The sequence below is a fragment of the Balaenoptera physalus genome (assembly GCF_965194825.1).
Source record: "Balaenoptera physalus genome assembly, chromosome: 9".
NCBI lineage: Eukaryota > Metazoa > Chordata > Mammalia > Artiodactyla > Balaenopteridae > Balaenoptera > Balaenoptera physalus.
This window is the reverse complement of record NC_138888.1, coordinates 44,145,298-44,168,892: the sequence shown is the minus strand read 5'-3', so window position 1 is coordinate 44,168,892 and position 23,595 is coordinate 44,145,298. Positions and strand designations below refer to the sequence as shown.

At 37.8% G+C, this 23,595-nt stretch overlaps 1 protein-coding gene across 1 annotated transcript; it reads right to left on the bottom strand.

The window, feature by feature from the left end:
- Window positions 1-317: 317 nt before the first annotated feature.
- On the bottom strand, window positions 318-22,334 carry GPRC6A (G protein-coupled receptor class C group 6 member A). Its single transcript, XM_082475499.1, is given in 10 exon segments — window positions 318-2,032; window positions 5,073-5,196; window positions 9,123-9,332; window positions 15,795-16,046; window positions 16,049-16,326; window positions 16,329-16,447; window positions 16,449-16,630; window positions 19,034-19,337; window positions 21,749-21,885; window positions 21,889-22,334. Coding segments are annotated over 10 exon segments (1,959 nt in total). The 5' UTR covers window positions 21,946-22,334; the 3' UTR covers window positions 318-1,736.
- Between the last annotated feature and the right edge of the window lie 1,261 nt (window positions 22,335-23,595).

Sequence of the window (23,595 nt, the reverse complement as noted above, 5' to 3'; positions counted from 1 at the left end):
GGATTTACGGTGCAATGTTTGTTTCTCACTTGGGTTTTAAACACATTCAGTAATTTAACTGCATGATTTAGGTCCTGTTCCAGGAAAGAGAAACCTGTGAGCATGTACCTGACACTGCTTTGTTGGAGATACAGATGGGAAATAAGTAAGCAAAAATAACAGAGGTAAATGCTTTATTATAGGATAGGTTTAGAGAGCGGACAGACTATTTTTTTCAACTGATTGTAAGACATAACTATTGAGAGCCTTCTAAGTGGCAGAAATTCTGGATACAAAAATAGGTGAGTTAATACCCTTGTCCTGAAGGAATTCACATATTAATCTAGTTAGAACTATAGAATTTTAGATTTGAAAGGGAAGTTTGAGGTAAATTTATCCCATGCCTTTCATTTTACAGGTGGGAACATGTAACAAATGATGTGAGACACAAGTGTTTTAGTCATGATTCTTTAGTTTCAAATAGTAGAAATCCAAGAAAATAAGGTGAAGAAAAAAAAGGAAAATTTATTGGGTTTCATAGTCGTTAGTCTAAGAATAGTTTAGCTTTAGGCACAACTGGATCAAAGTGCTCAAATGATTGTCTTCCTTCCCTTTCCCCTTCCCTTCTCCCTCCTTCCCTCTTCTCTATCACTTGGCTCTGCTTCTGTTTTCATTTTGGCCTCGTTATCTCCTATCTCAAACAGGTTTCCTTCATGTGACAGGAAAGATGATCGTTGGTAGCCCTATTATTCACAAACCAAAATCAGGGAGGGTCTTTCTGTCCCCCCACCCCACGGGCAGAGAGGACCCAGAAGGACTCTTATGGCTCAGTCAGAGACACTTTTCCACCACTGTAGTGCTCCAGGGATGACAGTCCTTTCAGTGTCATATAGAGTAGACAATTCCTCAAAGAATTGTGAAGAGGGATGGAGGCATGTAAGGTTATACAGCAAATACAGAAGGAGCCAAGACCAGAAAACAAGCCTCGTAGGCGATGAACTTTCCAACAGTACTGCAGGTTATGCCTGCTGAGGGCTCTGGTGCCCACTTCTCTTATCTGCCATGATGCCTAGAGCTAAATTTAGTACAAAAGCAATCACTATTCCTAGCTTCAATTTCAGTTATTATTTGCCTTGTTCCACTATATTTTCCTTTTAAAATGTTTATTTTAAGAATTCTATTAAATATATTTTCCTTTTTAAAAATTCACTTCAGATCTCTTTTTGGAAATAAGTGGTTGCAAATATAATAAATAACTTGTACCCTTCAACACTTCACTTTTCTTGTGCTTTTTACCGACCCAGGGGTCTCTTACTGTCAGTTCTCATGTCTATTCAGTGCCATGTAAGGACATAGCAATTTTTCTAATATGCTGGATTCCATTAGTTTTATATTGGTAACTCCCAGAATTTGGCTTCCGGGTTTTCTGTTTATCTGAGTATTTACAATGGATAGCTCTTTAGATGGGAAATACTCTAACACAGACACACTGGTTAATTGAAGACTGGATTTCACATTTTCAGTTTGTACATTTTCTAGTCATGCCTTCCATTTCTAGCGAGCAAGATATAGATCAAGTTGACATACTTATGGATGTGAAGGAATGGCTATCTGCAAAAACAAGAAGATATTTGATTAATTTGTTTTTAGGTCTAGAATTCTCAAAATTCTATTTTCCTGTAACCTGATTTTGGCTGGAAATGTAATAGGTACCAGAAAAATTATGTAGGAGCAGAAGTTGTGAAATGTAAGAAATTTCAATTACCTGAGATTTTCCTACAAAGGGTTCTTGATGTGAATACATCTACTTGCTGTGTTGAATCTTCCAACTCTTCACATTGATTTTGTGCTTGGCCACTCATTAAAGTAGACAAGCAGTCCATATATGAATTTATCAAGCTGTTTGTTTTTCTTACATATTCTCTAAGCATAAGCGATCCAGGGCGGAAAAAGCAGCTCCAGAGTGCTGTGGGCCAAGGCTTCCTCAGGCTTGTTGCTCTGCCATCTTCAACTTGCAGATTCCATCTCATGGTCTGAGATGGCAGCTCCATTGCTGCATAGAAGCCAGCAAGAAGGGAAAAGCAGTCAGGGGAGTGCATACTCCTTTCCTTTTAATGTCACAATGGAAGTGTCACATCACTTCCATGTTTAATTGTTCACATGCTTATTCTCCAGCTTATTTTAACCCAACTTTTGAGGATTATGCAATTAATTATTTTCTACTCTAACTTTCTGAAAGTCTAATTTTGCTGACAATGGCAGTAAGGGCCTATCTGAAGGTTTGGTTTAAAGACAGCTCAAGAGCTGTGGAGAATCTAGTATCAGAGGGGAAAGTCGGGAATACAATCATTGAGTTATTGTGCTGACCAAGATATAAGGAAAATTTGTGAGAACATTAAAATCGCTCACTTAACATTTATTGAATGCCAGTTTTGGGGGTGGCCTTGTGCCAAACCCAGAGTGCACAGTTGCACTTGGACCTTGCTCTTGAGAACCTCACAACCTGTGCTGATATAGGCTTTTGGTTTCATCTTACCAGTAAAAGCAGTGGTACAATGTGTATTATTTCCCCACCCCTGCATTTTAGCAATTAAAGATTTTAGGATGTCTCTGTGAGCAGGGTAAGGGGATGACTATATGGGTCCTTTTTTGTGTGTTCATTTGCTTATTTTTTTATTTCTTCATAATCTCTATATTTGCCTCTATAATAAAAAAGAAGCCCTTTATGCCAAAAAAAAGGAAGAAAATCATTGCATTTATACCCAGTTGAATTCAAAAGCCTCAAAAGTTAACAGAAAAATGAAAAGGACAACAGTCATTCCCTTAGTTGTTTGTTTTACGTGGTTCAAGTAGGTAGCTATGGGTTTAAAGGATTCAGAACTTAATTTCATAGGTGGAGTAGCATTTTCTTCTCCTGGAATAATTGTTGAAAGCTTTGTAACTGTAGTAAAACTCACAGCTCTTATGAAAGAATATTTCTTTTATTGTTCTATTGGCACGACAGTGCTGGGATTTCTGTTTTGTGTGATTATACTCAAGAATCTGGAAGCTCTCCCACAGCTTCTCTCATGACTCTCTCATGTCAATAGGAGAAACTGTTTTCATATCAACAGGACAATGAGTCAGTGAAATCACAAACAGAATACTCTTTTCTTAACACTTTCATGTACATCAGAATATTTTATACCCTTAACAATTTTATGAGATATTATCACCATATTGTATATAAATACATTTAGGCTAAGCAGTCAACTAGGATTAATATCTTTGTTCTTTTTTTTAATTTGTTGTTGTTTTAACATTCAGTCCATGTTGAGGTAGGACTGTGGAAGCTCTTGCTTAGCAAGGTGGGGAATTTAATTTAATTCTGAAGGCAATAGGAGGTTATTAAATTTTTCTGAATAGGAAAATGATAGTATTGGAACTAACTTGAGAACGATTATCTGTGATGATGTATTCTGTGTATTAGAAGGGGAATCTTGGGGTAGGTAACTAGTATGGAATCTTCCAACAACAGAAGGGTAAAGTCATAAGAGCCTAAATTATGATGATGATAGTATTAACAGTAGAGAGGAAAGAGCAGTTGAGAGAGCTGTTACTAAAGAAGAATAGTTAATATCAGAGTGGAATTTCTAGGAATATGGTTGCTTTTGGTTTCCCATTCCCATCCCCTATGGATGGGGTCCCACCTACTTCCAAAAAGCCTCTCTTCGGGCATCCATCTGATTACACTCCACAGGGCCTGTGTTTTCTTCTTTAATCTTGAAGGCAGGCTGTGTTTCTATTTATAAACTTCTTCACATTTCCAGCCTCCTCCTCTTTCCAAACCCTATTTCCCTACAAATATCCATTCTTCGCTGTCCTCCCCTTAACCACTGCTGCTAGTGTCTGCCATTTCATTCATTCATTATCATTCATTATTGGTCCTGTTTATGTACAAGAGCTGTGTGCTAGAGACACACAGAGAAGAATAGATGATGTCCTTTCAAATCACTGAGCACTTTTCCTTCAAAGTCGTGGTCAGTCTTCTACACTTGTTCTTGGAAGCAACTTGCCCTGGTTGTCAAAGACAACCCAGATTGTATCTTGAAAGACTCTTGTACACCTTTATGAGACATAAATGCTGCATATTTTCTTGGTGTTTTTATTTATTCCACTTGGCAGACAGTCGCTAGATACCATGTTACCTGGAAGATTTCCTCCCCAATTACTTCGTTACACAGCACAATCCATCTCAGGGAGAGATACCTGGCATTTTTGTGAGACAGTGACAGAACATGAATATTGGAATGTTTACATTGGGATACTTCTCTCTTTGGAGCCAATAAGCATTTGGGAACTATTCTGGCTCTGGAGTTCTCAGCTTTTATAGAAGCTGAGTAGGAATGCTACAATAAACCAGGGAATATAATGCTTTTAAAATAGGCTTAACTCCAGGAAGAGTACTGATGCCTCCTTTCAGGGCGCCAAATGCTGCCGACCTCACTCTTGCTCTTTACTTTGTGTATTTTCCTCTGACCTTGTCAAATTGTTAAAAACAGATTTGGCAAACAATCAGTAACATCTCGTCTCCATCAGTAGTTCAGCTCCTCCTCTCACAGAAGGTTCTTTCTTTTTAGGCTTCACTGCTGCCTCTTGGTAGGAATAACGAGATCTCCAAGGTATGCACACCTCTGGGTTTTCATCATGCTCAGTTTAGTTAATTCAGCATTTATTTATTTATAGTTATTGTGCCCCCATTACAAGTCAGGCACGTCTGTGTGGGGGATATACGGACAAAAAGAGACAGAGAACTCGCATTATTTTAAGAGGAGCTGGAGAGGAAGTCCAGTGGAGGGGATGACATCTTCCCTTGGAAGTGAAGTCTCTTTTACATCTCTATTAGGTATTGGTTGTGCGTCTGCTGCTAAAATAGAGCATATTCCAAGAGAAAATGAAATCTCACTGGAATTTAATCTAGGAGAAGCATACGGCACTTTTTACCTTTCAGATGAAAAAATAAAGCAAACAGAATTCATGTTAAAAGAAAATCAGCCTAAGAGAAATGGTTCAGATGTGTCACTGTACATGTTGCAATGAGTATAATTAATTACCTGTCTGGTTACTATAGTGATTTTCAGGATAGTTCACACATTCATAGCAGCAGATATGTTGACTTTTTGTTGTTTTCTTCATTTGCCCAGGACTGCATTCCTTGGAGCATTTAGGCTGAATTTGCTGCAAAGTGAAAAGAAATCCCGAATAGGTTTTTTAAAAGATTTATCTTAATTATCCTTAACTTAATGTAAAGATTTATTTACAAAATAGTATTTTGGTCTTTTTTTTCTTCATAGTGTAATGGAATTATTTTGTTATCTGGAGGAATTTCAACAAGTTTAAAAAATAGAAAATATTTCAGATAGTGAAACGGTTTAGGAAGAACACAGTTTTTGTCACATTAATAACTTTTGTAAGCAAATAAGGGAATTAACTCTTTCAAAAAGTCCCTTGACGCAGAATTATTGGACTTTATATTCTTTAGAAGAAGGTTGATAATCATGCTATTTAAGGAGCATGCCCAGTCTAATCTTAAAAAAATAACAATGGAAAAATTTGAATTTAAAACCATTAAAGTATTAGTTAAAAAGATAACCCTAGATATATAAATAATATTTAAATCATCCTGAGAATTCAGGTTACAATGCTGCATGTCACAATGTGAATCACACGTAGCATTCTACTTTTATGGAGCCCTCTGTTTCCAATATAGCTAATAACTCTTTCCATTTCAGCTGTGTTTTTTTTTTTTTTCCATTCCTAATCCCTTTCTCATAGCACATCTCGTGAGATAAAAATTACTGTCTCACTTTTACCCTTGGGAAGCCAAAGCAGAATGGGTAAATGAGGCTTTCTCTAGATTCCCTTAACAGCTATTCCTAGCCTGGAACACAAAGTCCTTAGCTAACTAGTCTTTTCTTTGGGACATGAAAATGATCTGACCGAGAGAGAAAAGTAGCCAAGATTAGTAGCCCTGGGTTCACAAGTGCTGGCTTTCTTTTTCTCACCACAGCTATTGCTTATCTGGGTTTTCAGCAGGCAGGATATCTGCCTTGTGGATTCCCCAGGGAAAACTTTTAATCTGAAGTACCCACACTCCAGGAGGGTACTCCGAAGACACAAAAGGATTTAACTACAAGATAAAGCTGGACGTCATTAGGAGGAGAAAAGTGAAATCTTTCTTCCCAGCAGGACAGTTCCTTTTCTCTCCCCACGTAAGAGACAGCGAAGACATTCTAAAGTCTAGTATTGGTAATTGGGGGACATCAGTAAATTTAAGATTATTTGATATTTTGGACTGTGGTTTTTGATGACTTACCAAAATGCTGATACTCCAACTAGCCTGCAGCTTGACAAGTGAATCTTGAAGTCTGACCTAACTGATCTCAGATCTTGTTGGTTTCTACTACCTCCTTGAAATATGTATGGGTGTTTCCATCAGAAAGGAAGCCTTGTCCCTCTTTTCGTGGTTGTCAGTCCCTTCCATTTAGTCCCTAAAAGCCCCACTCAGTTATCTGTCATCCTATCATCTCCCCCACATTGAGTGTCTCCCCTACAAAGTCTGGAGATGTCTTGGTAACAGTTAAAAACAGCACTTCTTGCAGAAATTATAATAGGGAATCCTCTCTGTATTCAATAATAAAATGAGTCACAGCATGGTTTAAAAAATCCAGTGTGAGTTACGGTGTTTAGCAGAGTGCTGGGTTCACAATGTAGTTGTGAGGGTGATAGTGATGATAACGAAGACAATGATGAAAGTTTGAGAACGCAGAAGGATGGCTACCTTTCTGTGTTTCAAGGAAAAAGTACCTTACTTTACTGAAATTTATGACAGGGAAAATTAGAATAAGATAGTGGCTTAAAGCATTTCTATGTTCATTCTTTCATTGAACACATACATTTTCAGGGCCTATTATATGCCAGGCACTGTTGCAATTACTGGAGCCACAGTAAGGAATGAAATACAAAATTCCATGCTCTCACAGGCCTTCTGTTCTAGTTGACAAGATTGACAATAAACAAAGTAAAAATAAGCAAAATGTACAGAATGCTAGATAGTGATAAGTGCTAAGGAGAAAAACTAAAGACAGGAGGGTATAGAAGAAGTATTAGGTTGACAATGCAATTTTAAATAAGGTGACCAGGAAAGACCTCCCTGAGATGGTGACATTTTAGGAAAGACAGAAAGGAAGTGAGAAAGTGTACCATGTGGACATCAGAGAAGATTATTACAGGCAAAGGAAACAGCAGGTAAAAGGCCTTGAGCTAGGAGAAGGGAAGACATGTATGGAAGATTGAGAAAGCCCGTGGGGTTGTAGGAAGGGCTGAGAGTGAGGGGAAGGTAGTGGGAGATGAGGTCAGGGAGGTGCTGGTGGCAGGTAATGTATGGTGTTTAAAGACACTGGCTTTTCCCCTGAGAGAAATAGAATGTATAGGGAGGGTTCTGAGCAGAGCATGATATTTTACAGGATTACTCTGGCTTCTGTCTTAAGAACAGACTGAAGGGGGTAAGAGTGGAAGCAAGGAGCAGTTAGAAACCTACTATCTGAATCTGGGTGAGAGGTGATCCTAGCTTGGAGTGGGGTGGTAGCAACAGAGTAGAGGACAAAAGTGTCAGATTCTGGACTCATTTTGAAAGTATAACTTAGGATGGATATGAAGTGTGACAGAAAGAGAAGTGACAAGGATCCCACTAGATTTTTCCATGAGCAGCTAGGAGAAGGGAGTTGCCATTTATTGCAATGGGGGTAGCTTTTGGAGCTCAGTCTTGGAGATAATTAGTTATGATGACTACTAGACACCCAGGTAGAGATGTCAGTCAGGCAATTGTATATTTACTTGAGTTGAAATTCAGAAGATAAAAATCTGCGAGTCATCTGCCTTCTATATAGTGACATTATTTAAATGCCTGGATGAGATCACTAAGGAAAAGTGCAGACCAAAAAGAGGAGCGGTTCTGAGCTCTGGGCCCACCAATATTTATAGGCAGTAAGAATGGTAAGGAAACAGCAAAGGAGACTGCGAAGTAGTGGCCAGAGACAGAGGAAGAAAACCAAGGGAATGTACTGTTGTGGAAGCAAATAAAGAAGGGAGAATAATTAGCCAGTAAGTGAAGTAAGATGATGTTTGTATTTATTAACTAGAGAGAAAGAATTTTGATGGACTGAAAAGAGTTCAAAAGAATTATGGGAGGAGAGATATTGAGGCCAGTGAATATATTCAACTTTTCCAAGGAGTTTTGCAGTAAAGAGAAGTAGAGGAATGGGTAGTATATGGAGGGGAAAGTGAGAGGTCAGTGGAGTTCTTCGGCTTTTTTCTTAAGATGGGAGGAAAAACAGCATGTTTGTATCGCTATTTAAATAACACAGAAAATACTTGAGGGTGCAGAAGAGAGTGGAGAATTGCCAGAGCAATGTCCTTGAGTAAGTAAAAGGGGTTGGGATTCAGAGGTCAACTGGAGGAGCTGACCTTGGCTAGGAGCATAGACAGTCCATCCACAGTGCCAGATGGAAAGCAGGGATACAGGCACAGATGTGGTGGCAGCGGAACACTGGAGTTCTCTTTTGATTGTCTCAGTTTTGTTAGTCAAATAGGAAGCAGGGTCCACTGAAATTGAAGATGGGGAAGATGTGTTGGAGTCAAAGAAGAGAAAAGAAAGTATACAAAGCCATCTAGGAAGGTGGACAGATTAATGGGCTAGGGTAATAGTCTGATTGCCCAATAACATTTAGGACCCGCCGGAGGTTAGAGATCATGAATTTTAAATGAGAACAGTCAGCAAGGTAGGTGGGGTTTTTTTCTTTTTCTTTTTTCCTTGTTTGTTTTTGCCAAGTTCAGCTACATGGGGGCTATATTGATTAGGCAGAGAGTTTAATATAACCAGGATTATACTTCGGTCCAATGAATAAGATGAAGAGAGAGATGGGCAAGGAAATTGAGGGTGTGTACAAGGGAGTGATATACAAGTTGACCATGGAATTTAAGGAGGGAAGTTGGGGACAGAGAATAGGCAGTAGGACCGCTGGAGGTCCTAGCGGGGTTAAGGACTTTTGCAGTTGAAGTACCAATTGATTTGAATGCTACAAAGCAGCCAACAGCAAAATTACCTTAAGATTCCTGAACTCATTTTTTGTTTCTTGGTCTGTGACAATGAAGACATCATTCTTCAGGTCGTATTGTGCCATCTTGGCAATAGTCATGTGGCCGTTGATCTTCCAGAGCACAACATCATATCTAGTATTCATATCTCCATGGGCATCAAAATGAAATGAACTCCCTCCATCTGTGAACGTCACACTTTTCAGTACATCAAGTAACTATGAACAATAAAAACAGAAACAAAGACTGAGAAATATTTTAAGTGTATCCATTATCCCAATCATAACACTGCCTTACAAGGAATATCACTTAAAAATTAGAAAAAGGACATTCTGGATCAGTGAGTGTGGTAATTGGTTGAGTAGGTTCTTAACTACTAGGCAACAATTTGAGAAGTGTTGAGAATTTCTGCCAAAGTCTTGCTCTGTGAATTTGAGAAAGCAAGTTAATGTTTATGGAGGTAGCTTCTCTAGCCTACAAAATTGAAATCTGAGCATCTTTACTTTCTCCACGTTGCAGAATTAATGGGTCCTCTGGGGCAGATGCCTGGGCTCTAATTCTGGTTCCATATTTCATTAGTGGTGTGATCTTGGCAGTTACAATTTCTTTCTAGGCCACAGTTGAGGTAAATGAAACCTACTTAATATGATTATTGTAAGAATTAAATGTAATTATGGATGTAAGCACTTTAGCCCAGTATCTGGCACAGATTAAGGGTTAATAGGGATTAGCTTAATACCTTTAAGTACCTGTTATTAGCTAATAGGGATGTTGTGCAAATAAATAAAAATACTTTGCGTCTATCAACTAATAAAGTCACCTGACATTCATACATTACATGCTAATACTCAAATCTGTGATGCCCTTTTACTCCATAACAACTCAGCGAAGCAAGCTGAGCAGGGATCGTCTTCCTCTTTTCTCAGAGGAGGACCCCAGCCAAGGGGTGAAGGACCTTATCTGAGGATACACATCTTGACTTTCATTATGAGGTCTTTCCATTGCACCTAACAATATATTCATTTAAATTCTCCTCATTGTTTTTTTCCTTCTGACTCAAAGCAATCAGCCCTGTGCCATTTGGAGTTATGGAAGGCAGGAGATTCTTCCTTTCCTTCTAGAGTCACAATCAGCCTGGGCCTTTGGCCAAGTCTGAGTAGGTAATCCAAGCCAATAGCTGTCATGCTCACCAGCCCCAAAATGAAGGCTGAGGGGACAGAACTACAGACCTGGGCAACAGTCTGGTAACAACAGCACCCTGCTCTTGGGGTTTGTGCTGAGGGGCGTCCCTACCCGAGAAGTTCAATTGGTGAGCCTACAGTAACTGCTAGTGTCTGCCTTCTAAGTCCATACTCGTTTGGTGGGAGGTGTAGATCGTCTCATCTCCAATGGTTTTCAAGTCTGTTTCAGTAATTGAGAGTATAGTAAAGTGATCTCTGAATTCTATTTCCGATTTAGTTCAGAAAATGATTTTTTTTAACTTGAGAGGAAATATAATGAAAAAGTACTTTTCTTGTTACCCAGTTTGTTCAGTGAGAACTTGTATGCAATATAGCTAGAACAGAAAATGTTTTACTGAAAATGAGGCAGCCATATTGAGCTTGTGCTGCAGTAGAAGAATACTGGACTGGGAGGGAGGAAAACATTTGAGTTCTGGCTCCACGGCCCCGTGCATCTATATCTGTGATGCTTATGTGGCTTTTGTTGGGTGCAAAATCTATGGAACAAGGCTGAAATTATTCTATTTGAATAGAGTTATTCTTATTCTATTTCTTCCTAGTTAATCTTTTTTAAAAAATTATTTATTTATTTATTTGTCTGGCTGTGCCAGGTCTTAATTGTGGCATGTGGGATCTTTGCTGCTGCAAGTGGGATCTTCATTGCGGCATATGGACTCTTAGTTGCGGTGTGTGGGATCTAGTTCCCTGACCAGGTATCGAACCCGGGCCCCTGGTATTGGGAGCGTGGAGTCTTAACTACTGGACCACCAGGGAAGTCCCTTAGTTAATCTTTTATGAATGTTTCTTTCCTTCAGTTTTTTTTCCCCTTTCGCAAATAGAATATAAGAAAATCAAGTTGTATTTTAAGTAAATATATTAGCTACAGTAGTCATGTCAATAACCAAATATCACTTTAGCAAAATCTCTGAGCATGTATATTGATTTTATTATATGTCCTCACAGGTTTCTTAGTTCTTTTAATTAATTCAAATTAATTAGTATTGCTTTAAAGAAGCAGGATGTCAGATCTAAGGTGGTAGAATTAACCAATAAAATCTTATTCCAGCAATTGCCTGGAACAAAAAATATGGAGGGAACAAAAATAGAACAAGTAAAGCCCTACCTTCAATGTTCCCATCTCTACCTGTGTATTGATTTTTCTTCTGTTCCTTCCTTAAGCAATATACACACGTAAGCCCCAGGAACTTAGTTCTTTAGGGAGCATATCCTCTTCCATTCTTTTGTTTGAACTATAATTTCCACCAGTTTTTTCCTGCATTTAATCAGGTTTTACAGGGTAAATTTCTGACACATATACGTTCTGTAAATAATGATAACATTGTATGATGTAAATAAACTAGCACAATTCCATGTTTGTTCTTACAGGAAAGAGGGTGGAGGCAAACAAAACAGTACATTCATCACTTGTTAAATATTCTATCGAACATTTGCTCTGGATTAAGGTAATTTTGAACATTAATGCTTACAGTTATTAAGCTATTTAAGGCTTTTTCCATCCATTATTTGTTTATTTTTCATCAAGACTCTGAAACTCATGATAAGTTGACTCTAAAATATTTAGAGAGTAGGATTTGCATCTCCATGATTATGTAATTCACTTCTGTATGGTAATGACCTGTTTCTGAGAACACAAGTGGTCAGGAGACCACTCCAATTAAGCTGCCGTGGTTGATGTTGTTTTCCATGTCCCCAGCCTCTCTGCTGTCTGCTACGTCTCCGTAAGTGAGCTGTGCTTGTGAAAAGAGGTATCTATGTGAACGAATTAGAGACTAGCAAGGAAGCAGCCTTGCATCTCTGTCTGGTACCCAACCTATGTCTTTTTCTTTTGTAAACTTTTCCATGGTGTAGCAAAAAAGCACGTGACTAAGGCTGGGACAGTTTCACTGCTAACTGTATGGGTGCCCAGGGGCCAGACCCTTATGGCTGAGGTCCCCTCCATCTCTAAACTGCTGCAAGTCTCAGTCACCAGTAACACTTCTTCTTGCCAGTTCTTTAGGATGAAGTGTAATGAACAAGAATCAGTGGATCTACCATAATATTTAAAGATTAGAGATGATGTGTGTCAATGCTTAATATAGTAGGCCTTAAAAATTAGTAGTTATTATTTTCCTCATTGCTCCACAATCATTCCCTTTTTGTCCTAATGTCTCTCTGACTTCTGGACCACTACACTTGAATGTCTCATAAGTTCTTCAAATTCAACATGTCCAAAATGGAATGCTTAATATTTCTTCTCACTTCCAGACCTTCACTTTTCTCTGTGTTTCCATCTCAATAAATGGCACCAGTTGCCCAAATTTAGAATCATTTGCGACATCTTTGCTTTTCTGTGTCATTCTTTACATCCAATCTATCTCCAAATACTCTTCGTCTTTCCTCTTAAGTATATGCCTCTCCTTCCTCATTGTCACACCCTTAGTACCTGTAGTACTTATACCTGAAGTATAAGGCATCCTTATTGTATGCCTGGATTACCAAACTGGTCTTTCTCTATCTAGTCTTGTCTTCCTCTAGTCAATGTACATTGCAGTAGGAATACTATTTCTACAATGGAAAGCAGGTCACATCACTCTTCTGTCTAAAAATAGCTTTAATTGGCTCCCCTTTGCTCTCTCAAGTCCAAACCTTTAAACATAGCTTGCAGACTTTCTATTGAAAGGATGGTCTTTGTACCAGCAATATCAGCATCACCTGAGAGATTGTTAGAAGTGCAGACTTTCAGGTCCCCCACACCGAAACTACTGAATTAACATCAGCCTGATAATCGTATTACCAGGTAATCAAGTTTGAGATGCTCTGATTGATAAGGCCCTAATGATGGATGCTTCACTAACCCTCCACTCTCATTTGCCTGTAATTTCCACAAAACACTCCAGTTCTATGGCACTACTTTCTGATCCCCGAAGATGCCATGCTTTCTCTCTCTGTGACTTTGCTGGAGTATTTCTGTCCTACTTAACTCCTACCCATCTATCATATTCACCAGAGATGTCATGATCTTTGGAGAATGTTCTCTGAATTTCTAATACTGGATTAGTTGCCTCAATTATATGCTTCTCTGCCATCTTGTATTTATATGAAACATTGTAATGCGTTATTCTGCACTGTGATCAGCTCCTTAATTGTTTGATTGTTTACTCCTCTAGACACATGACTCCTTTAGGGAGAGAATTGTCTTGTTCTCCATAATATTTTCAGCACTCAACACAATGGCTGGAACATTGAGACATCCAACAAATATTTGCCAAATAATTGTGTAAATAGTAGTTTGACTATTACACATTCTCTCATCCCACATACATCACTCACTACCTTGTATATCATCCACAGTAGAGGAAAACAAAAAAGAAAACCAAAATCACTATTCACAACAAGGAGGTGGTATTCTCACACACATCTGAGGAACATAAAAAAAATCTGTTGAGCTAAAACAAGTATGACTGTGCTATCCCTGAATACTGCTCACAGACATCACCAAATGTGGAGCCAAAGTAAGGATTATCCTCAAATATTGGAAAAAACGAACTCCTTTAAAGTTATTTGAATCTAAAATCATTCAGAAAGTATTGTTTAAATATTAGTGAATTTTGCCAGGGGACAAAATAATTTTTAGGAATATATCTTTGATTAGTGACCCTAAATGTTGCTGATCTTTTAAATTTAATGTCTATGGAGAATTCTTCCTAAAAAGACAATCGTTTGCATTATTTGTCCAATTAATTCTGGCATAGACATGGCTCACTCGTGATCAAAGGAGCAAGGCACTCCCCTATTCCTCCTTTCCAGTCTGTTTCTGTTTGTTCTGGATTACCACGCTCCCGGGGTGGGGGTGGGGGGGGAATAAAGAATGACCCCAGGCTCCTAGTGTTTAAATAAAACATTTTAGAAGATCTGCTTCAATTATACTTCCTCAAGATTTTTCCTCAGAATGTTTGAGACTTATTCCTGACTTAAAATACTTTCCCAGAGGATAAATAGCTATTGCTATTTGTACGTCTCTTCTCTTATGAGTCTTTTTATAGCTCCTCCCCTTTATCCCATCTGCCTCTGATTGTCTATTTTCTCTCCATTACTCTTTCTCAACCTCTCATTCTGAAAATTTCATGTAGTGGTTTCATTATGTTGGTCCACTTAACTTAGAGTTTTGTTGTTGTTTTTTTTTAACCAATCCCTCATTAAAGTTTTACATTACCAAGAGTATGCTTTCAAACAGGCATCTTAAAATCACTAGACATATAAATATGTGTGTGTGTGTGTATACACACATATTTTAAAGAAAGTTTTAATTAAAAATCAAATTCTAATCTCTAGTCTTACCTCTTCATTAGGTTTTTTCTGCCTTGCATTTACAAGGTGAAAACTAGTTTTAAAATGAGCTACTTAAAACACCCTATGACCATCACATGATTCACCCAAATGTAAGCTGATCACTTCAGACCTTGGAGCTTGTGTTTGTGGGTGTTTAAAGTAAGAATGACAAAAGTAGAAACAGCCTGACATGGACATTCACATATGTGATCAGAAGAATTGGATCTTGTTCCCTTTTACCTTTTTTCCCTAACAAATGTAAAATAAATATCTTTTTTGGAACATGATTCTGCCTTAAGACAGACAGGTTTGGCTTTGAATATACGTTAGTGAGAAATTTGTTTCTAATGAGTAAAATTTATCATATAAAGCAGCAGTTTGCTTTTAAATGCCTTGTTTATGAACGTTTTAAAAGCACAATGGAAAATTTTCACTAAATAGGGCCATATTATGCTTTAATTAGAGTTTCTACAAACTAATCAAAGAGAAGAAAGGGAAAGACTTCTTTTACACAATTAGTGGTTCATTTAAACCTGAGATATCATAGGACTTGTTATGACTGACCTAACAACATTCATTTGAAGAAGACTGGAGTCCTAGGGAGACTGCCCTAAGTAAGAGTCATAAGTGGAGGCGTTAGGACTATATCCACCAGAGACACCACGAAAACCAAAGGGTATGGAGTCAGAAAACCCAGACTAGAGTCATATTTCTGGTACTTTCAGCTTTAGTTTCTTTATGCATAATATTTAGCAATAATAAAAGGGATCATTAAACATGCCTGGTCTTGTGTTTGTTAAGAGCATCAAAAGAGATAATCATTTGAAGCTTTGAAAAACTGCAAGATCAGATACAAATACATAAACTAAAGGAAAATAGCACTATCAACAGAATCTTCTTGGAAATTAAAAGAACACAACTTTGGTGGGTCAGAGTAGGAGGTGAAGGTAAAATAAAAACTCCATTATCCTTAAGAACAAAGAACTAGTGATAGAAATGCAGGTTATTCAAACACTGAAAGTGTCTACTTATAAAAGGAATACAGTTAAGAGCAGTTTATGTAAGTATTGCAGATTAAAGAAAGGAGAGAAATGATGGTAGGGGAATTTTCTCGGATATGTGAGTTAGTTCCTCCCATGGTTGAAAGGCATTGGGGTTCTGACTGTCTCGAGCTTGGCACAGATCCCGAATGGCATAACCAAGGGCAAACACTGCTAGCTGAATACTGTGAACAAGTCCCGGCTCAGTGTAATCCCACAGGAAGTCATTTCTCAGCGAGAAGTTCCTTTCTATATCCTCGTTAGCCTTGTAGGCCAAAGTCCCCTGAGAATAGTTGGAAATGCATTGACTCAGATCACTGTCCTTAGTGTATGCACAGGCAGAGCCTTGAGCATGGCATATTCATTTAAGGGCTTCTTATTATCACTGGGAAACATATGCAGATTTTGAAGAAAGGAATGGAAAGAGGACATATTCCTTCCTATAAAGGTAAACCCCACAACTTTGCCAATCCTTTTAACATTAGGAATGGTGGTGATCTTGGTGGCCGTTGACCAGTTATCGCTAGCAATCCAAATCTTATTTATATTCCTTTCAATGGCTTTACTGAAGAGATTGAAAACATGGAACTGACTCAGAAATACCACAATGACATTAACCTGGCTTCTGCTATGATTCTCTCAAGTGTCTGACTGATCCTGACTTCAATGGTATTATCTGAGAGGAAGGCTGGGAGAACTTCTCTGAAGGCTATGCACACATTATTTGTTGAGGTCTGAATTGCAAGTGTTGAGAGCCAGTTGTCCATAGTCATCATCTGTGGTTAGGATACCAATCCAGTTCCATCCAGATTTCTGAATCAGGTGGGCCATTGCTTTAGTTTGGTAGAAGTCACTGGGCACAGTCTGTAAAAATGAAGGAAAGTGAATTTTGTCACTTAAGGCTTCTGCATTTGATTCATAACTCACCTGGAAATGGACAGAATCTTTTAGTTATGGTGTTGATGAGCTGCAGGTGGCTATTCATAGTAGATATTCTTCTCTTTGATTTCTGTGAGTTTCCATAACATTTTCTAAATTCTTTGATCCTTTCCATCCTTCCCCTTCAATGAACTACTTTATAAATAGCTTAAATCACAATTTTAGTACCTGGTGACTGTTGAGAGTCATTGCTTTTCAATCATTTGGTACCGTGTATAGTATAAGCGCTTCAAGGGTTTAGGCTCTATCTTAAATCTCCATCTACACTCCTATATCCATTTATATCTATCTTATATCTCAGGCCAGGGCCAATAGTGGATATTATTTAAATACTTAGAGATAAATATGGGAAAATGCAGCCAGTCAAATAAGCAAAATGAATTTTCGGACACCTAGTTTGTTCAAAATTTGTATAAATGACAACTTTGATGATTTTTATTCTAGGAAAAATAAATCATCCAGACAAATAATCATCTGTCCAGGGGTCAGCAAACTTTCTTCTGTAAAGGACCAGATGTAAAATATTTTAAGCTTTGTTGGTCACGTGTGGTCTCTGTCATATATTATTTTTGTATTTTTTGTTACAACCTTTAAAAAATGTAAAAATTATTCTTAGCTTGACATCTCAAGAGCTTGAGAGCCACATTTGACCCACAGGCTATACATTCAATAGTTTTCGGACTCCTAATCTACTCAGAAGAGCAGCAGCATTTTAGGAGACCTCCCTAATGTGTGCAAAGTTTTGCCAAATTTACAGCTTTGGTGATTTTGTTCTAGGGAGAGTTATTACCTTCCACAGCTGCAATTGTACTGTGCCACTTCCTCAGTGATTTTTTTTTTTTTTTTTTTTTTACTATTTACAGCAGCTACATGGTATGGGGGAAAGACAATAGGCTTTGGAGTCAAACAAACTGTTAGAATCCTGATTCCAATAAATTTGGCAAAGTTAGTTAACATTTCTTTCCCTGTGAAACAACAGGATTCTTGTGAAGATTGAAGGAGAAATTTTAAATGGATAGTGGCACACAGTGGACATTCACTAAACCTTAATTCCCTTCCCAGTACCTGACATTACTATGCTCACCTTCACTGTGCCTCCTGGGCTTCTGCAAAATCCGTGTCACCCCGGAGAGTCCCCTCTCCTATTGTGTGGTCTATCATGGAAATTACATTTTCACATTAAACAACCATTGTTAAAATAGTCTACTTTTCTTACTTGTCACTTAACTAACCTTATACATAGTCTAGAAATTTGGGGCCAAAGCCTTATCTCTGAGATATTTGGGGGAACAGTTCTTTTCGTTTTGTTTTGTTTTGGACTTGAACTTTTCATTATCAACTTCTCTAGGCTATAATATAATGGAACTCTCAGAGTCTTGTATGGGTATATGCACTTATTTAGTCTAGCTCCAGAAAGTTATATATTTTGAATTCTTATGTACTTATATTATACATGTATATATTTCTATCAGTTCACTTCTATCAGATGGTCATTTCTTGATAATCTGACTATAAGCCTTTTCTAACTTTTTGCTTCTAATCTTCCTTGATCTTAGAAAGTAATGACCTAGTGAGTTACAGAGTGATGTGATATGAAGGTTAATTGGTTCAAAATCAAAGCCAAGAGAGCTTGCTTGACTCTGAGTAATGTGCAAGAACTTAGTGCAGGGCTGTCTAATATATGCTTTGGTCTTTCAGAGACCATTTTGCTTACTTCCTGGTTAATGGTTTGCATTATAGGAAGCTCAGTAGTTCACAGTCTCTGCTCAAAGCCTTTCCATCATACTCAGGACAAAGTGCAAACCATACCACAGCTTACAAGATGCTATATGACCCGACCCTTACCCATCTCTACAAATGCATCTCTTACTCTGCTGCTTTCTGCTCAAACTGACCTAACCATATTGACCTTTTGTTATTCTTTGGACATTTCAACTTTGTACTTACTGCTTTCTCAGTCTAGGTACTCTCCTCTTCTCCCCATCTTCTCTTGACTGTCCCTTTTCATTCAAGTTTCAGACTGAACGTCACCTCCTTGAGAGTCTTCTTTGACTTCCACGCCCCTTTACCCCTCACTTCCCCTGCAGTTTTCTTCATGGTACCTGACTGATGTTATTTTAGAAACAAGGCAGTTGAGGTGCTCAGAAGTTTCTGTCTTATCCAAATAACACTGAAAACTGTCAGAAACTAGACCTGACAGATTGAGGATGACTACTCCCTTAGTGCTTTGATCACTATGCTATCCATAATGGGGCACATCCTTTTTTTTTACTGAAGAGAAAGAAAGGTTAAAGTAAAAGCATCTCCCCCACTAGTTTCCCAGATTACCCTGATCCTTTCATGATAAAGAATATGATCAAACCCAATGTATGGAGGTAGAACAAAACCCACCTGTGGCATGAGCTGTAAATTCAACATCCGGGAGACAGCCATGGTTATTTCTGAGTAGCCAGCACCTATGACAGCCTTAACCCTTGGCATGTATCTGGAATAGTCACACTTAAACTCCACGATTTCTCTGGAGCAGTTGAACTTAGAGAGAAACCTCAGAGCAGCTGCCATTGCCTCTGTGACATCTATGCAAGTGTCATAGATTTCATACCCTAGTTTGACTCCAGATAATAGTGTTGAATTATTGATCATCTCAATGCTGTGTATCATGGCAAGAGTTTGAAGAAAATTTGATATTTCAAAGCTGTTGAGAAACAAGTTTTTTTGAAATTAGAACGTAACTCTTCTACAGACATGATGATATCCTATTTTACTCTCATTTCTGCTGTATAATAATTTCTGAATCAGTGACGCTTATCTCTTGAAGGATCTAAACTTTATTTATTTAAAAATAGTTTTTGATGGAAACCTTTCTCAAGAGTATATAAGGGGACTTCCCTGGCAGTCCAGTGGTTAAGACTTCGTGCTTCCAATGCAGGGGGCGCGGGTTCGAACCCTGTTTGGGGAACTAAGATCGCACATGCTGCGCGGCCAAAAAAAAAAAAAGAGTATATAGGAACCCACAGTTTCTCAAATGGAGTCTACAGAAGAGGATTTAACCTTTTCTTGGTTAATTTCAGGATCATTTTGAATATTCAGTTTAGTATTCTACAGTATGAAGATGTTTTCGTAGTTAGATGTCAGCGTTTTATTGCTGTCCAAGAATCTGCTTTTATAGACTCTCCCATTTTTTACTTTTGTGATGCTAATCTATTGTGGTTGGAAACCAGATGAATAAGACTCTTAAGAATGACTTATAAAACAGGCTCTGGGTAAACGCACGATAGCTTTCTCCTAGATAACATGCACTATTTCAGTTCCGAGACATAGATATTTCCCCTTTTAGTGGGTTTTTCCAGTTGGCTTCTGGACTTGTGATTATTCCAGAGCATTGAGTTGTTTAATTACTGATTTACTGTTAAGTTTATTTCACCCACCACTGTATACAAAAGGTTACAAACAGTGCCTAATACAGAGTAAGAATTCAATAAATATTTTTTGAATGAATAAAAGGGGATATTGTTGTTCAGGGTTTTGATATTTTCAAGTTTCTTTTAATTCATTTAGTTATGATAAATTAAATAATATTTGGATAATGCTGTTTGTCCTTACAGACTATCTAAATGTGAAGTTTGGCAATGAACATTAAGTGTTTAATTTAAAGAAAGAAACAAAGAAGAAAGGTTGAAGTAATGAATTGTCTGGCAAATGAAATGTGTAATATTTTCAGAGTCCCCCACATGTTAGCTCCATGAGAGTCTGAAACTCATTGGTGTTTACCTCAGTACCCCCCATGCCTAGAATGCAACCTAGGTAATGTAGGCATTTAATAAATAGTTGTTCAGTGTTGAACGAATACTGTTTCTCTCAAGGAGTGACAGTACAGCAAAATGATGTTCAGTGACTTTTTTTGTCCAGAATAAATTTGCTTATTAGACCAAATGATTTTTTTTTTATCATTTTCCATCCTTATTTGTTGGCCTATGATTGTGGGCCTTAAATCTGCAGTGCCTATTTGGTGCTCTGAAAAATCCTCATTAACTATTTCGGGGTGTTCGCTGGTATTCCTGATAATCAATGATTAAGATGACAGTAGCTCAAAATACCCAACTTAATGCCAGGAAGGAATCTTAGAGTGATGTGGGATCACATTTTACCTGAAAGCATTCATAGAGGGCATACTAAACACTTTTTGATTAAAAAAAGAAAAAATAAAGAGGAGAAAAGAGGAGATTAGATTTACATACAGAAGTATCAAGATAGAAATCAGGATTTGAGAGTTAGAAGGAAGCACTGGGATCACATTGCTATAGCAACAGAAGCTGATGCTGCCTGTCTTTAAAAGTTATCCAGGCCCTTATTTTACAGAAGAGAAAAGTCAGAAGCTGAAACTCAGAGAGTTTAAATGATTTGCCTAAATCTACAAAATTACTTTGTCCCCAAACTGAAATTAGAATTCAAATAGCCTGTTCTCCTTAAAGAAAACCATCTGTAGTATCCTCCATCCAGCTTTATTTTTCTATAATACACCATGACAAATGTCTTTTCTGTAGTCAAGCTTTCACAATATAAAGTGTTCATGAAGGAAGAAGGAACACTCTCTGAGTTGAAGTAGGGTTCTTAATTCATTATGAAAGAATTAGGTGATTTCAGGAATGAAATAAATACAGTGTTGACAAAAATGTTAGTATGGAGAAAAATTTTAAGTGCAGTCTATTTTGAACAAAGAATTAAATAAAGATCCATGTTTGAAACAACCCACATTTGTGGGTGATAAAAATATAGTTGTGCTATGTATGCTTGTAGTGGACAGGCTACTGTGTCTTATTGGTTTTCTCGTGTGACGTCAGGGGTTACTCGTTTTAGGCAAAATCCGAATAAATATATTAATGGGAAGCATTCATTGCTTCTGTACTTGGAGGTTGATTATACATATAGTGCTAATATAGCTTTCTTGTAAGGAAGAATAGCAAGACTTAACTTTATGCAACGTAAAAATATATGAGTTTAAATTTTGTTAAAATAATTTAGATGTTAATACAAGTAAACATTTACATGCCCTAGTCTTACTGTATAATCTTGAAATCTAAATGTGTTCTCTGAAGCTTTACTCACCCGACACACTTCTGGATTTCTGGCCATCTGGGGTAGTCTTCTGAGGACAGCATTTTTTCATGAATGGCAAACAAGCCTCCAATCATGATATGCCCTGGAGAAGTGGCAGCCACAAAGTCATCAGGGGTCTGGCAAGGCTAGGAAGTAGCAAAAATAATCACAAAACAGGTAATCAGTACTACTCTCAGTAGTGCCATGTTTCTATCTCATTTGCTCACTTCTTGCGAGTTCTGAGGAATCATTGAGCTCACAGAGTGCCAGCAACATCATTCTGATTTCACCTGTAAACACCATATAAAGTATTGGATAGTGTCAAGGGCCAGAAACACTCAGTGTTCACATACTTGATGACAGTCAAAACAGTTCTTCACCAATAAGAACATAGCAGACTTTCTCACACTCCGTTGTTGATGTGTGATGGCAGTAACGCCAGGTAAAGCTGGTAGAATTAGAAACACAGCTTCTCATTGTGATAGCATCTTTTACTCAACTGACATGTCAAGGGCTTTGAGTCATGCTGGCATTTCTTTTGAAGTAAGATATAGAATCTTCAAGAGGGAGCCGTTTGGGAAAGTTTTCCCACTTCAGAAATGTATGCAATTTTAACAATATTTAGGGTCTTTGTTATCTGACTTTCTTATTTTAATAAATATAATCTAAGTTGGAAAATCTATTCTATAAAGGAGCCTTCTGAAAGTAGGAAAACAAAAGTTTTCAAAAGCCTTTGTCCTGTAAAATTCAGTGTCATGTGGCAGAAAGTGCTCAAGCTTCAGAAGCTGACAGACTGGGTGACCATGAATGTGATCATGAATGAGTTACAGAACTTTTCTGAGCAATAATTTTCTCATATATAAAATAGGTAAGATACTCTATCTCATGGATATGTTTTGAAACTTGAGCTGAATCGATTTGTAAAGCTCTTATATTCTAGTTGGCACTCAATAATTAGCTCCTGTCTTAATCCATCAGGGCTACTATCACAAAAATACCATATACTTGGTGGCCTGTAATCAACAAACATTTATTTCTCACAGTACTGGAGGCTGGGAAGTCCAAGATCATGGCGCTGGCAGATTCAGTGTCTGCTGAGAGCCTGCTATAAACCTCACACGGTGGAAACGACAAGGGAGCTTTCTCAAGGCTGCTTTTATAAAGGCACAAATCCATTTGGGAGGGCTCTGCCCTCCTGACCTAATCACTTCCCAAAGTCCCCACCTCCTAATACCATCACCTTTGGGCTTAGGTTTCAACATCTGAACTTTGGGAGGGCATAAACATTCAGAACATAGCAGTTCCCTCCTTCTCCTTCCCAAAGTCAAACTGAAAGTTATTAATTCCTAAGTTTGGAATGCTTTCCACAATTGGTTAAATAATTGTTCAGAGCTCTTTCTCAAACATCTTAAATGCATGCCTGGTAGAAATGTTGATGTTTATAATTGTACCATTAGCTGGTATTGTCTCCCTAAAATATAAATCCATTACTGAGTTCAGGGTGAAGGAAGATACAGAGTATACTAATTACTTCAGAATTTCACTGGACACATTATCCTCATTGTTGTAGTTTTTATTATTACCAAGATTTGATTTTGGACCAGGGACAAAACTTTTAGCCATCATTTTGAATCTACAGTTACTGTACATCGTCTGCAATTTACGAAGACTTAAAAATGACAACAATAACTCTTACTATTTCAAAAGATATTTTTTTTAGCCTTAACTGTTTCTGAAAGACAAAAACTGGAAGAAGTTTTGAGAGATGAATTACTGATGGCAGTAGCTTACTCCTCCTTTTGATCTCAAGGTTCTATATTTCTTTGTAACTATCTTTATATGAAGAGATATCTGCC